The sequence below is a fragment of the Leucopleurus acutus genome (assembly GCF_964270905.1).
Source record: "Leucopleurus acutus genome assembly, chromosome: 8".
Lineage (NCBI taxonomy): Eukaryota > Metazoa > Chordata > Mammalia > Artiodactyla > Delphinidae > Leucopleurus > Leucopleurus acutus.
The window spans coordinates 98,283,962-98,298,098 of NC_139151.1; the positions used below are offsets into that span (position 1 = coordinate 98,283,962).

At 42.8% G+C, this 14,137-nt stretch overlaps 1 protein-coding gene and 1 pseudogene across 4 annotated transcripts in view; one reads left to right on the plus strand and one right to left on the minus strand.

Moving 5' to 3' along the window:
* The first annotated feature begins 4,328 nt into the window (after positions 1-4,328).
* On the plus strand, positions 4,329-4,887 carry LOC309965501 (mitochondrial calcium uniporter regulator 1-like; annotated as a pseudogene). The gene has a single exon. The product of its transcript is annotated as a mitochondrial calcium uniporter regulator 1-like (transcript).
* A 6,781-nt stretch (positions 4,888-11,668) lies between these two features.
* LPXN (leupaxin) overlaps positions 11,669-14,137 on the minus strand; it is a 43,906-nt gene continuing 41,437 nt past the window's right edge. For all 3 annotated transcript variants that reach the window (XM_082845595.1, XM_082845596.1, XM_082845597.1), the window contains exons 8-9: positions 13,219-13,367; positions 11,669-12,894 (exon numbers count right to left, since the gene is read on the minus strand). In XM_082845595.1, the coding sequence (XP_082701721.1) occupies positions 12,625-12,894; positions 13,219-13,367 (419 nt within the window). In that variant the 3' untranslated portion in view covers positions 11,669-12,624. The remainder of the gene's footprint in view (positions 12,895-13,218; positions 13,368-14,137) is intronic.

Below are 14,137 nucleotides of genomic sequence, written 5' to 3' on the forward strand. Positions count from 1 at the left end.
TGTTCTTCTGCCTCAGTTATTCTGCTATTGATCCCATCTAGAGTATTTTTAATTTCATTTATTGTGTTGTTCATCGTTGTTTGTTTCATCTTTAGTTCTTCTAGGTCCTTGTTAAATGTTTCTTGCATTTTGTCCATTCTACTTCCAAGATTTTGGATCATCTTTACTATCATTATTCTGAATTCTTTTTCAGGTAGACTGCCTATTTCCTCTTCATTTGTTAGGTCTGGTGGGTTTTTATCTTGCTCCTTCATCTGCTGTGTGTTTTTCTGTCTTCTCATTTTGCTTATCTTACTGTGTTTGAGGTCTCCTTTTTGCAGGCTGCAGGTTCGTAGTTCCCGTTGTTTTTGGTGTCTGTCCCCAGTGGCTAAGGTTGGTTCAGTGGGTTGTGTAGGCTTCCTGGTGGAGGGGACTAGTGCCTGTGTTCTGGTGGATGAGGCTGGATCTTGTCTTTCTGGTGGGCAGGTCCACGTCTGGTGGTGTGTTTTGGGGTGTCTGTGGACTTATTATGATTTTAGGCAGCCTCTCTGCTAATGTGTGGTGTTGTGTTCCTGTCTTGCTAGTTGTTTGGCATAGGATGTCCAGCACTGTAGCTTGCTGGTCGTTGAGTGAAGCTGGGTGCTGGTGTTGAGATGGAGATATCTGGGAGATTTCACCATTTGATATTATGTGGAGCTGGGAGGTCTCTTGTGGACCAGTGTCCTGAAGTTGGCTCTCCCACCTCAGAGGCACAGCGCTGACTCCTGACTGCAGCACCAAGAACCTTTCATCCACACGGCTCCTCAATTTAGGATGATTCGTTGTCTAGTCATGTATTCCACAGATGCAGGGTTCATCAAGTTGATTGTGGAGCTTTAATCCGCTGCTTCTGAGGCTGCTGGGAGAGATTTCCCTTTCTCTTCCAACTCCCGGGGTTCAGCTTTGGATTTGGCCCCGCCTCTGCATGTAGGTCGCCGGAGGGCGTCTGTGCTTCGCTCAGACAGGACGGGGTTAAAGGAGTCGCTGATTGGGGGCTCTGGCTCACTCAGGCTGGGGGGAGGGAGGGGCACGGAGTGCAGAGCGAGCCTGCGGCGGCACAGGCCGGCGTGACGTTGCACCAGCCTGAGGCACGCCGTGCGTTCTCCTGGGGAAGTTGTCCCTGGATCCCAGGACCCTGGCAGTGGCAGGCTGCACAGGCTCCCCGGAAGCGGGGTGTGGACAGTGACCTGTGCTCGCACACAGGCTTCTTGGTGGCGGCAGCAGCGGCCTTAGCCTCTCATGCCCGTCTCTGGGGTCCGCGCTTTTAGCCGCGGCTCGCGCCCGTCTCTGGAGCTCCTTTAAGCAGCGCTCTGAATCCCCTCTCCTCGCGCACCAGGAAACAAAGAGGGAAGAAAAAGTCTCTTACCTCTTCGGCAGCTGCAGACTTTTCCCTGGACTCCCTCCCGGCCAGCCGTGGCGCACTAACCCCTGCAGGCTGTGTTCACGCCGCCAACCCCAGTCCTCTCCCGGCGCTCCGACCGAAGCCCGAGCCTCAGCTCGCAGCCCCGCCCGCCCCGGCGGGGAGCAGACAAGCCTCTCGGGCTGGTAAGTGCTGGTCGGCCCTGATCCTCTGTGCGGGAATCTCTCCGCTTTGCCCTCCGCACCCCTGTTGCTGCGCTCTCCTCCGTGGCTCCGAAGCTTCCCCCCTCCGCCACCCGCAGTCTCCGCCCGCGAAGGGGCTCCTAGTGTGTGGAGACCTTTCCTCCTTCACAGCTCCCTCCCGCTGGTGCAGGTCCTGTCCCTATCCTTTTGTCTCTGTTTTTTCTTTTTTCTTTTGCCCTACCCAGGTTCGTGGGGGAGTTTCTTGCCTTTTGGGAGGTCTGAGGTCTTCTGCCAGCGTTCAGTAGGTGTTCTGTAGGAGTTGTTCCACGTATAGATGTATTTCTGGTGTATCTGTGGGGAGGAAGGTGATCTCCGCGTCTTACTCTTCCGCCATCTTCCCGGAAGCCCCTGAAGCAATATTCTTAAAGGCCACTCCAGACCCTGCTTCACAGACATGCATCTAGTGTAGTCACATGGGGACCCATGCTCAGAAGGGCCCCATCCTTGGGGTTTAATGCTCTGCAGTTGTCATCTTCAAATTATTAATAATTTTATCTTCAAATATGTATTTTGTAGATAAAATCTGGTGGGACAATGGAGCGTGCGTGAGAAGCTTGGAACCTCACCTCATGCGTGGTCACACCTCCCTCTGCCTTGCATTCTCCCTTCAACCCACCAAGTTCACAACTTCGGTGACTTGCATGTTGCCCACAGATTAATGTGCAGCCTCTCCAGCCTGACATTCAAAGCAAACTAGCCCCAACCAACCTTTGCAGTTTTATTTCTCTTCCTTTTTTTAGTTTAATTTTTATTTTATATTGGAGTAGAGCTGATTTACAATATTGTGTTAGTTTCCAGTGTACAGCAGTGATTCAGTTATACATATATTCATTCTTTTTCAGGTTCTTTTCCCGTATAGGTTATTACAGAATATTGAGGAGAGTACCCTGTGCTATACAGTACATCCTTGTTGATTATCTGTTTTATATAGAGTAGTGTGATTATGTTCATTCTCTTTATTACTACCAAGTATCCTGCTTTATCCATGCACACCCAGAAAGGCACACCTTAGATCCTCAATAAAGGAGCTCTTTTCTCCACCTACCATATCAGGCACATTTTCCCCTTTGCCTTACTTCATGCTTCTCCGCCCTGCCTCACACCCCTGCCCCAGGTTGGAATGCCCCAGTTTTCTTTTCCTGCTTCCACGTGAAGATTCAAATTAGAGCCTTCTCTACCATGAATTTTTTCTCTGAGGTTCTGAGAAACATGTGTGCCTCCTTCTCTTTATATCACTTTTCCAAATTTCCTCCTTTTGTTTCCTTTCCCAGAACCGAATACTTCCACATTTCCCACCTGTAGGTCCTTCATCTTTCACTGCCCTGACCTCTGCTGCCAAGGAAGAAACCCTCCCGTATGGACAAGCTCATATTAGGGCTGAATGTGTGACTCTGCCTAGACTGTAAGCTCCTTGAAGACAGAGACTAAGTCTTACTATCTTAGGTTTTCCCCTGGAACCTAGAACAGTCCTGTAAACAGTAACTGCCTACCAAATTATGCAAATCCTACCTGATTTTCTATTTAAGAAATCGGACTAGGCACAGGGATGTCATTTGAGGAGCTCACTTAGGGCAAATTTATTTGTCTTTAACTCACCAAACTAACATTCAGATCACCAGACGTGGTAATGTTAAAAAGCACTGTATGCTTCTTATTAAGAATAAAAAAGGAAAATTATCTATTTGTAGATTTGCAAACCCTGAGGGCTTCTTTGTTAGTGAAAAATAAAAAAGAAACAGTTTAAACTGGTGCTTTGAAATATATCTCCCCCTTGCCTTTAACGAGGAAACCAACAGCCATCGGCAGTATCGCAGCACATTTGCATATGTAAACTCAGAGAAGATGGACCGTCCTTATTCCTGAGGATAACACCTCATCTCAGCCTCCATCTCATCTGTCCCCTGTTGTATCTAGTTTGATTACCTTATTCATCTTAAGCCCCCAATATCTCCATCTCTGTGACCTTCGTCCTCTCAGCACACAAACATCCAAAAAATACTTCTCAACTGTGATCATCCTTAGAGCTACCCTTCTAACGCAGCTTTAGTTTCCACAATATATCTCAAAAGAGATGTTCATGTCCACTGAGTGAATGAACAAAGAGATGATAAAAAGTCAAATGATATTGCACAAAGTAACAGAACTAGTAAGCAGTAGAGCTGGACAGAAGCCTACACCTGAAGTCAAGACCCACATCATAAAGCTGTCCCCAGGGCTTCCCTGGTGGCGCAGTGGTTGAGAGTCCGCCTGCCGATGCAGGCGACACGGGTGCGTGTCCCGGTCCGGTAAGATCCCACATGCTGCAGAGCAATGAAGCCGTGTGCCATACCTACTGAGCCTGTGCTCTAGAGCCCACGAGCCACAACTACTAGAGCCCGCGAGCCACAACTACTGAAGCCCGCACCCTCTAGGGCCCACATGCTGCAACTACTGAGCCTGTGAGCTGCAACTGCTGAAGCCCACGTGCCTAGAGCCTGTGCTCTGCAACAGTAGCAGCCACCTCAATGAGAAGCCCACGCACCCCAGCGAGGAGTGGCCCCTGCTTGCCGCAACTATAAAGAAAAGCCCATGCACAGCAACGAAGACCTAATACAGCCAAAAAATAAAATAAACAAATAAATAAATAAAATAAAAAATTGTAAAAAAAAAAGCTGTCACCATATTTTAACTAAAGTTCAAATACATCAGTCCCAAATGAGCCATAAACCCATGCCTTAGTGTGTTTACTTGAAGGAAATGGGTTTACTACTCGACAAGCAGAAATCATTGCATCTGCATTGGTCAAGATCATGGAGGCCAACATGGATCTCATCTACAAAGATATGTCACCAAGATGCAGCAGGACATCATTCTTAAGCCGATAATGTCTCAGGTTGCTAATGTGAAAAAGGATACGATTATTATGAAGAGGAGCAAATTTCCATCCTTCAAAGCAGAAAATGAGAAAATGAAACTTGAACTATATCAATTAAAACAAGTTATGGATGAAGTAATAAAAATCAGAAGAGATACAAAATTAGATTTCAGTGTAGAAAAGAGCAGAATCAAAGAACTGTATTCATTGAACAAAAGAAAGCTGCTGGTAATGAGAACAGAAATAGTGATATTACATCTCAGCAAGATCAGACCCCCACTTAGATAGACACTGAGGTTGCTGGCCTCAAAACCATGCTAAAGTTGTACAAGCTTGATAATATTAAACAGTGAGCAGGGTCTATATTTATGTGGCTAATGGTAAGTCTGGGACTTTATGACCTGTGTTTATAATAAAGTGCCTATTTAAAAAAAAAAAGATCAAGAAAAAAAAAGGATCAAAATTTGCCTGTTGATGAGTTTGGAATTAGATAACAGAGTGAAGCCACCAAGCTTATGACCAGAAAGCATGTGGAATTATATCTTTGCCACTGTATCCTTTTAAGTAATATTATGAACTGAGTTGTGTCCCACCAAAGTCCATGTGTTGCTTTGCTGTCTGTCTGAAACTAATGCGACATTGTAAGTCAACTATACTTCAATTGAAAGAAAAAATAATCTATGTGTTGAAACCCTAATTCCCAATGTGTCTGTGTTTGGAGATAGGGCCTTCAAAGAGGTAATTTAGATTAAATGAGGCCATAAGGGTGGGACCCTAATCCAATAGGGCTGTTGTTCTTATAAGAAGAGGCGGAGACACCAGGGAGACACATGTACAGAGGAAAGGACATGTGAGGACAACTGAGAGAAGGTGGCCATCAGCGAGACAAGGAACGAGAACTTAGGAGACGCCAAACCTGTCGACACCTGGATCTTGGACTTCCAGCCTCTAGAACTATAAGAAAATAAATTTCTGCTGTTTCAGTCATCCAATCTGTGGTGTTTTGGTATAGCACCTCTGGCAAAACTAATACAAGTAATAATGATGCCTGAGAATTTCGCTTGAATTATGGTTAAGCCATTGACAGGCAGTGAACATCATGGCCTTGGAAGGTTCCTGAACTCTTTTCCCTTGGTTCTTTCTGCTTCCTTAACCTGGGTTCGCTGTTTTCTATCTAGGGGAAGCAGCTAACTGGATGGATTTCCTGTGCCATGGAAATCATTCTGTCTTGAGCATTACTTTGTCAATATGTTGCTGCAAAGGAAGATTATTAGCTCACACTGAAGCTCTTCTCCTAATCTCCCAGCATTTTCAATTCCATCAGCTTTCATCCTTATCCCTAAAAAAGATTTCTAAAATCATCCAAAAACAACTAAAAGCCTGCCATGGTTTCACAGTCTCCATGGAAATTCTGCAGAGGGAAGCTATACTGACTTCCTTGCATATCTCTTGGACTATTTTGTTAATGCCTTTTATGTATGGTTCTTGGAGGTTTACAAAGCTCTTTCGCACTTATTATCTTGGTTAATCCTCACAGCAAACCCACGTGGAAGGTATTATTACCCACATTGAGCATATTATGAAACTGAAGTTCGGAGAAGATAAATAGCTTAACTAATGTTTACATAATTTGTAAGCGGTACAATTGGCCTGTGAACTTGGGTCTGTCTGATACCAAGGCTACAGTTCTTGCCACTGTACCCCTAAACAACATAGGTTGCACCACTGGATCACCCTTCCTGCCCTGGTGCCCTCACTCATCCCTTGAAAATTCACCTCATGGGACATATTTCTGAGATGTATTTTACACTGTTGAAGTAAAGCCTAAGAGAAAGTGTCCCAGGCAAGGGATACTAAACAGACATTGGCCTGGTTCTAGTGCTATCACTAAAATTGAGTGATCTTGGCCTATTCATGTAATTGATCATTTTTCCATAGGTAAAACGGAAATAATAATCCCATTGCCCACTCTCTTCCTCCCTAAATCCCCTCCGCCATTACTACACTAGCTGTAAGCTAGTGTAATGCATTAAGCTTTCTAGAACTGGGAACATTTTAAAATTCTGCAAACAAATGGCTTACGACCCATTCCAAATGTGATCATCAGTGACTCGAAGACCTTTCCAGTGAATTTTTTCTTACATGCTTACCTCCTTATAACTTTCCCCAACAGATGCTCTAAGCTTCCGTATCTGGTGGTACTCATGGCCAGGGGCACGCTGATGCTTCCTACTGCAAGCACCTGTGACTCAGACTAAAGGCTTTCTTTGGTCAGAAGCATGTCCAGCTTGCATAGAGGGAGGCAGAGGTGGGGTGGGGGGGACTAGCTGGCATCCCATGTGGTCTACAATTAACCTCAGAGGTCACGAAGAGTGTTGAGCTCCAACTTCCCTCATTAACGAACGCTGAATTGGTCCTTTGCTGTCTCATTCCCTCGCCCCCCGCCACCTGTACATCCATCAACACCCTCCTAAATAGATTATTGCACACGAATTCTAGTCTCAGGGTCCACTTCTAGGAAAACCCAAACTAAAAGACACTCCAGGATGAAAGGTAGTGTCCCCAGGCAATTTGCATAAGGGAATTAACTGAGTAACAGGATCCCCATTACAACCACTGTTCCCCACAGAGTGTGTTGTACGTCACCCTTCTTGTTTCCCCATGTTTCCTTCTTTACTGGAAGCTCTGGAAATTTCACCTTGTCCAACTCACAAGTTCTCTTGTATATCCCATAACTTTCTCCCCTCCTTCTTTCCCTCTCTTTCAAAATGTTCAGATTATTTTAGGAAAACGTCTCTCTCTCTAAGCTCCCCCACCTTATTTTTGAGCCTCCAATATTTCCTAACTCATATCTGAAAATGCAAGGGCACCAGACAGGGAAAGTCATATTTTCCCAGTGTCATTGGACATAATGAAAACCATCACCCTCAACCTCCAGAACACTAAAAAGTATCCCTACAATCTCCTCTCAGCATCTCTATAAATGTCTTCTTTGTCTTCCTCAAGCTCTTATAAACCCAATTTTCTTCAAGTACCAACTTTCGGGTAAAGGTAAATATAATTCTCTTATAATTTTCCAATGTTTTTCCTTTTTTGTTTGCAAGTAAGACATCAAGTTTTTAAAACTATTTTTCACTACAAATACACAGCATTACGGTAACATTAAAGATCTACTCATTTTCTATGCAGGGGCACTAGACAAAGGAGCATATATAACATGATTTTCAACACATTTTTGCATCTCAGAGGATGGCAGCACCCTTCCCTCTTTTTTGCCCCCTTAGTGATATTGATACACATTACTCAACTTTACTAACAAATTGGACAGGAACAAGAAGTTTGTTTTCTAAATATATGAGCTATGCACAGGATGCCTCAGACTTAAAATACAGCATTTCACTGTGCTCTAATGTGAAAAGTACTGGGCAGTGAGCAGATAGTTTTTTGGTCTATTTGTTTTTCATGGTGACATGTAGTGTACATTCTGTACCACTATAGAGTTTACTCGTTCATTTATTCACAATACTTTAAGTTTACAAAAGAAAGAATATGTCTGTTCTGCTTACTCAATTAATTGGTGACACAATTCCAACTCAAATCGGCTGAAGCAAAAAAAGAAAAGTTACAGCTTCCCAGTCTGACGCTAAGATGCTGATATGCTAAGACTGAGTGGCTCAAAAAAGAGAAGACATTGCCTCTCCATTATTTATCTCTACTTTCTTCAGTGTAGGCTTCGTTCTCAGGCTCCCCAAGTGATGCTAAAGATACTACTTCTCAGCAGCGAAGGGCTTTTAATATCCTCCGAGCCAGAATCCTAAACAAATCAGGGGCCTCTTTCCCAATAAGTCCAGGGAAGGTCCTGGGGAGCAATCTGATTGGCTTTGCTAGGGTCACATATCTACCCCTGATCCAATCACCTTGATCCAGAAGAACAAAGAACGTTTACTGGTCAGGCCTGAGACTTGGAGCTGAGCGTAAAGTCAGCCCCACCTAAGCACATGGACTGAAACATGGGAGCCGTGCAGTTCCTTGTGGAGAAACTAGACTGAAAAAAAAATGATGCTGAGAAATGTACTTCCATTCTGTTTCATATCCCCAGTTAGCCCCGTCATATAATGCAACATAGCATATCAAAGTCCAAAGGCAATCAAATCCAAAATCAAATTGTCTCACCAACTCTGAGTTAAAGTTTACAGGAAGAAAAGTCCTGTCTGATTTCTTGATTTGGTCATTCTCAGCTATAGGAGTTGTATCATTTACACCCGTGATCTGAGATATCTCTCACTGGAATTGGGATAGTTTTCCCAGGCAGAAATGTTATTCCTAGAAAGCAATGTTTGTTGAGATTTGGTGATACCTAAAATAGGGAGGCAAGATGGGTTGCTCTCACCAGGATGCCAGCATGTCTATGCAAGTACCAGAATCCATGGCCTGTCAACCTAAATACAGTTACGAGATGTCTTTTCACAGGAAGTTGATTTAAACACTATGCATTTACCGTAACTGGGGAGGAGGAACCTCCTACGTTAACAGTATTTTACCGAATAGATTGAGACATTGCTGCCTCTGGGCAAAATTATACATTTGTAACAAGCACAAAGCAGGCACCAGCACTGATCTGAAAATTCTTTCTTCCCCCTCCAGGGGATCCCAGTAGGTTTCCATTTCCCCTTTGACCTCTGGGTTCTCAGCACTTACATGCTGCCCTGATGGAGAGTTTTATCTAATAACACAACCTCCACAATATTTTGAGGGTAAGTAGTCACCTTTTTAGTTTCATATTTTAGTGGCTGCCACGTCTGCCCTTATTAAGGACCTGCTCACACAGGAGACACTTGCCCCTAGAGAGAGTTGTCACTCCTTCTCACCTTTATTTCAGCTAGAAGATCTCCCTTCTCAGAGTCTCACACTGAAGCTGCTTTTTGATGTTTCTTAATGCCGTGCCCCGCCCCACCCCCAGGGCCTAGGGGAAGGTCAGTATCTCTGCCATATGTTGCTTTTAACATTCTGTTCCTGGCTCTCCTCTGCTTTAACATCCTGTAAAGTTCTCAGGCATGTTCCCTCAGGGCACTGGAAAGATCTAGTTTACCTTCCATATTATCTTGAAACTCAGAAGCTCTTTAATATTTTTGTTTTTGAACACAGAGTCATATAAATTCAAGATTGCCCTCTTTTTACCAGTACCCAGATTTTTCAATATTCACATCTCCTCCACAGACCCCCTGTGTTTTTAGAAACTTAGTCCTGCCCCTAACTCTGGAAATGATCTAGTCTGGTTTAAGGCAAGCTGCGTAGTACAATTCCCCAGCAAAAATCACTGCTGGGTATGTGACCTAAGCTAGTACAGTTAGGATGATCTCAGGACTTTTGCTTGCAAAGATAGAGAAAAGTACTCTCTCTCCCTCTGCTGGTCACAAACAGGGAGCCTGTAGCCAGCAGCCATCCTACAAGGTTACGTGTATAGAAAAGTGATGGCCATCTTTATCGAAGTACCACCTTGGAGGACTCTGTACTTATTCCAAAGAATCATTGGCCAAACTGAGGATTTCCTCCTTGAGAACAGAGTCCCCCAATCTACGGCACATTATTTTATAAAAATATATAGCCTCACAGGTGGGAAAAACCTGTCTTTTGAGGGTAGGTTTTACATTTTTCTTTAAATTAATTTTTATTGGAGTATGGTTGCTTTACAATGTTGTGTTAGCCTCCACTGCACAACAAAATGAATCAGCCACACACATACAGGTATCCCCTCCCTTTTGGACTTCCCTCTCATTTAGGTTACCACAGTGCATTAGGTAGAGTTCCCTGTGTTTATATTTTAAAAGCTATAACTTACTCAGAACCAAGAGTCAACAGGTATATATCAGTGTGATAATAGTATTTTTTTAAACAGGCGAACTTTAAAATTTTGAGTGGTTTCCTTGTTGCTAAAACCCTGGTTCTGAAGGCAGCATCTCCTTTTGAACAAATCTATAACCACTTACTTTCATCATGAAAAGAAAAAGTTTTCACTTCTTAATTTCACCTTAGTAAACTCTGGTTTTTCTTCGAAACTTTAAAATACATAGATTCTACTGAAATCTCAAAACAGCTAATCCTTAAAAAAAAAAAGTCAGCCCCTGAATGTTCTTTCTTAAGGGTTAAAACCCAAGTTTCCTTTGTCAAATTCCCAAAGCAACCATATTAACATCTGCAGATGACATCACAGAGTCACATGCAGTAAAGAGGATGTTTAGAGATCGAACATATATTTTGCTTAGTCTCGTTCTCAGCCAGCCCAACAGGACAAAAACCCAGCTGCTGGCTCACTACCTGGGTGACCTCCCACGTAGTTTGGATGCCTTTGGAGTTCCTATCTTATAGAATTAACTGTTACTACTTCCTTTTAATTTTCAAAAGCCCCTTATCATCCGTTCCAATAAAGGAGACCAAAATGATACAGCTTAGCAAGAATCATTTAATCCATTTCAGTTCTCCAAGAAATTCTGGGCCCACATTAATAATCTAAAGACACCAACTTCAGCCTTATTTTTAAAAATACCTCCAGTGAAGGAGTTTTCCTCAGTAACTAAAAAATTTTTTTTAATTAATTAATTTATTAATTTTTAATTATTAATTTATTAATTATTAATTAATTAATTTGGCTGCGTTGTTGTCTTCATTGCAGCGCGGGCTTTCTCTAGTTGCTGCTAGTGGTGGCAACTCTTTGTTGTGGCGCGCAGGCTTCTCACTGCGGTGGCTTCTCTTGTTGCAGAGCAAGGCTCTAGGCGCGTGGGCTTCAGTAGTTGTGGCTCATGGGCTCGGTAGTTGTGGATCACGGGCTCTAGAGAGTAGGCTCAGTAGCTGTGGCACACAGGCTTAGTTGCTCCGCAGCATGTGGGATCTTCCTGGACCAGGGCTCGAACCCGTGTCCCCTGCATCGGCAGGCGGACTCTCAACCACTGCGCCACCAGGGAAGCCCTGTACAATTTTACTTATAATATTTTTCAGAGGAAAAAATAATTAAGTGGAGATTTTTTTTTAGGTGGGCCTGGGATTTCCTAATTCTAACTGGAAAATGGTGAAATGAGGTTTTATAGCATCTTTCTTCAGAGATGCTCTAAGAACAGCCATCTTGTTTGTCTTTATGAGACAAATATGAATTAAGGAAGATGCATGTTTCATTTTTTCAAACAGCTTTATTGAGATATAATTGATATACAAGAAAACTGGAAAAATAGATACAAATTTATGAGTTTGGAGATATGCATACATATGCAAATATGAATTTGGAATTGCCTAGTGGAAATCACTTTTTCCATAGGTAAACAAAGTGATGAAAAACTTTTAAGAAGCTTTGCCATCTTTTAATCAATCACCAAAGTGCAAAAAATAAAATAAAGTGAATGTTATGAGCCCAAATTAAGAGAAAAGTTAGTGACTAGGAGTCCCCCCTTTTAATTTCTTTTGATTTAAACGAAGTGTCCATTGTATGGAAGTAAACAAGAGGTATGATACAAATTTAACTGCACATTGTGCCTAGTATATAACATGGGAAGCAGAAAGTTTATTTACCAAAGTAATATGACATTGAGTCATTAAAACCACAAGCTACTTTATTTATCAATGATGTCAGTATTCAAAGTTGTCCAGTTAAAAATCTACTTTCTCTTGAAAAAGAAATACACTGAAAGGAAATGCAAGGAGCTTAAGAGTGATATCATGATTCCCAACAGCAAGAATAAAGTCTGCAGCAGTGATTGTGAGAAAGTGAGTCACAGGGAAATGCGGGCAGCTTAAAAGACCCAGTTACGAGGGCCAGAAAAGAGAATATCTGAGTAGAGTCATCATAGGGGTGAAAATGGAGAAACGTGAGTAAACCAGTGTGGAATGAATGTGTGCATGTGGAAAATACATCTGCAGAGGCACTAGACAGCAGGTCCCAGATCTAAATTCAAGTACCTGATAAAAAAAAAAAGTAAGACTTTAAATCAAAACTTAATACCACAAGCCTAGTCATGTAACATCTAGACGTTCCCTTATTTGTTCATCATCTTTGCTTTCTCTGTAAGCCTATTGAGCAGAAGGTCAGTAAGTACAAATGTACTCTTTCCTCTCCTGGTTTAAATTTTATAGCAAATCAGAAGAGGGTGTAGGTATAGCTGAGATTACAGTGGGAAGAGCTTATTGAAGCAGGGTTGACAGTAGGTCTTGTCATTCTGTTCTCTGAAGATCCCCTTCGACAGCTGCGTCAGGCAGAAAGCACATACAAAGTGCTCAGGATGGAACTTGTAGCCCATGGCACTGATGCAGCGACCAGCGATGGGCTGCCCACACCCGTGGCAAAGGGTTCCTCGGCGGTGATGGTAGTGGAGTTCACAGAAGGGACGTCCATCCAGTTCAAAGAAGGAGCCAGTAGAAAAACTGCTAAAGCAGTCCTGGGTGGGGTGGTGGAGAGAAGAAAAAGAAAAGCGAGGCAGATGTCAAGCAGTAAAAGCATCAGCAAAACTTCAGCCTTGAAATCCCTGCCAGTTTCCTGCCAGTGCAGGACTTCACTCGGGTTCTTGACAAATAGAGGCTAGAATATTGCCCATCGGCAAGACAGACAAGCAAATGCCCACAATGGAGGCTGTGTTTTGTGTTCCTTTTAAGAAGGCCCCTGTCAAGTTCTCATCCCGAGCTGTGAACCCTCTTACCAGCTGCCTCTCAGAAAGGAGAACCCTGACTTTCCCTAAATCCAAGAGATAAGTGAGTATACAGACCCCACAGACAAAGCACTCTGGGTGCCAGACAGTGTCCATGGCTGAAAGGTAGTTTTCCAGCACTGGGCGGTTGCAGCCACCACACTTGGGTGAGAACATGGCTAAGAAATCCTTCCTGCAATACGGCTTCTTGTCCTTCTCATGAAAGCCTGGAGGGAGAAAAATCAAGCGTTCACGACTGCACTGTGGGAGCTTAAACCAAGTTAGAGACTGAGAAGAGGCCAATAATTTACACTCTCCCAAACTCAGGGTCTTCATATTCAAAATGGTGCTAATAGATACCTACCCAAAAGGGCTCTTAGAAGAAATATATGAGATAATGCAGGTAAAGTGTTTCCGTATTGTGCCTGGTTCATACTAAGCATTTAATAAGCATTAAGGTCTATTCCTCCTCAGTGCCTTTGTGCTGAGTATTCCCTCAGCCTGTACAGTTCTGCTCCAGGCCTTGATATGGCTAGCTTCGCCTTGTGTTTCAGAAATCAGCTCAAATATCATCTTATCAGAGAGGCATCTCTTTAGCCTGTATCTACACTTCATCTTTTTTATTGTCTTTATAACATTTTCCATTATATGAAATTTTGTGGTCTGTCGTACATCGATGGAACATTTGCTCTGAAAGAAACTAGATATTGTTGCTCTGGTCACATTATATCCCTAGTGCCTAATATTTAAAAAATAAAGTACTATTAAGTAATAATTTCCAAATCGATGCAAGATCTAAACATAATAATGAAAACCCTACAAATACTTGAATTAAATATGGATAGGTTCCTCTTTAATTGAGGAATGAGAAAATTGTAATAAAAACTGCTCACATTTCAAAAGCAAGTTAGAGACTAATAAATTTAGCTACATTAAAAATACATATGAATGACTTATACATGACGAAAAGATATCATAAGCAAAGACAAAGGACAAA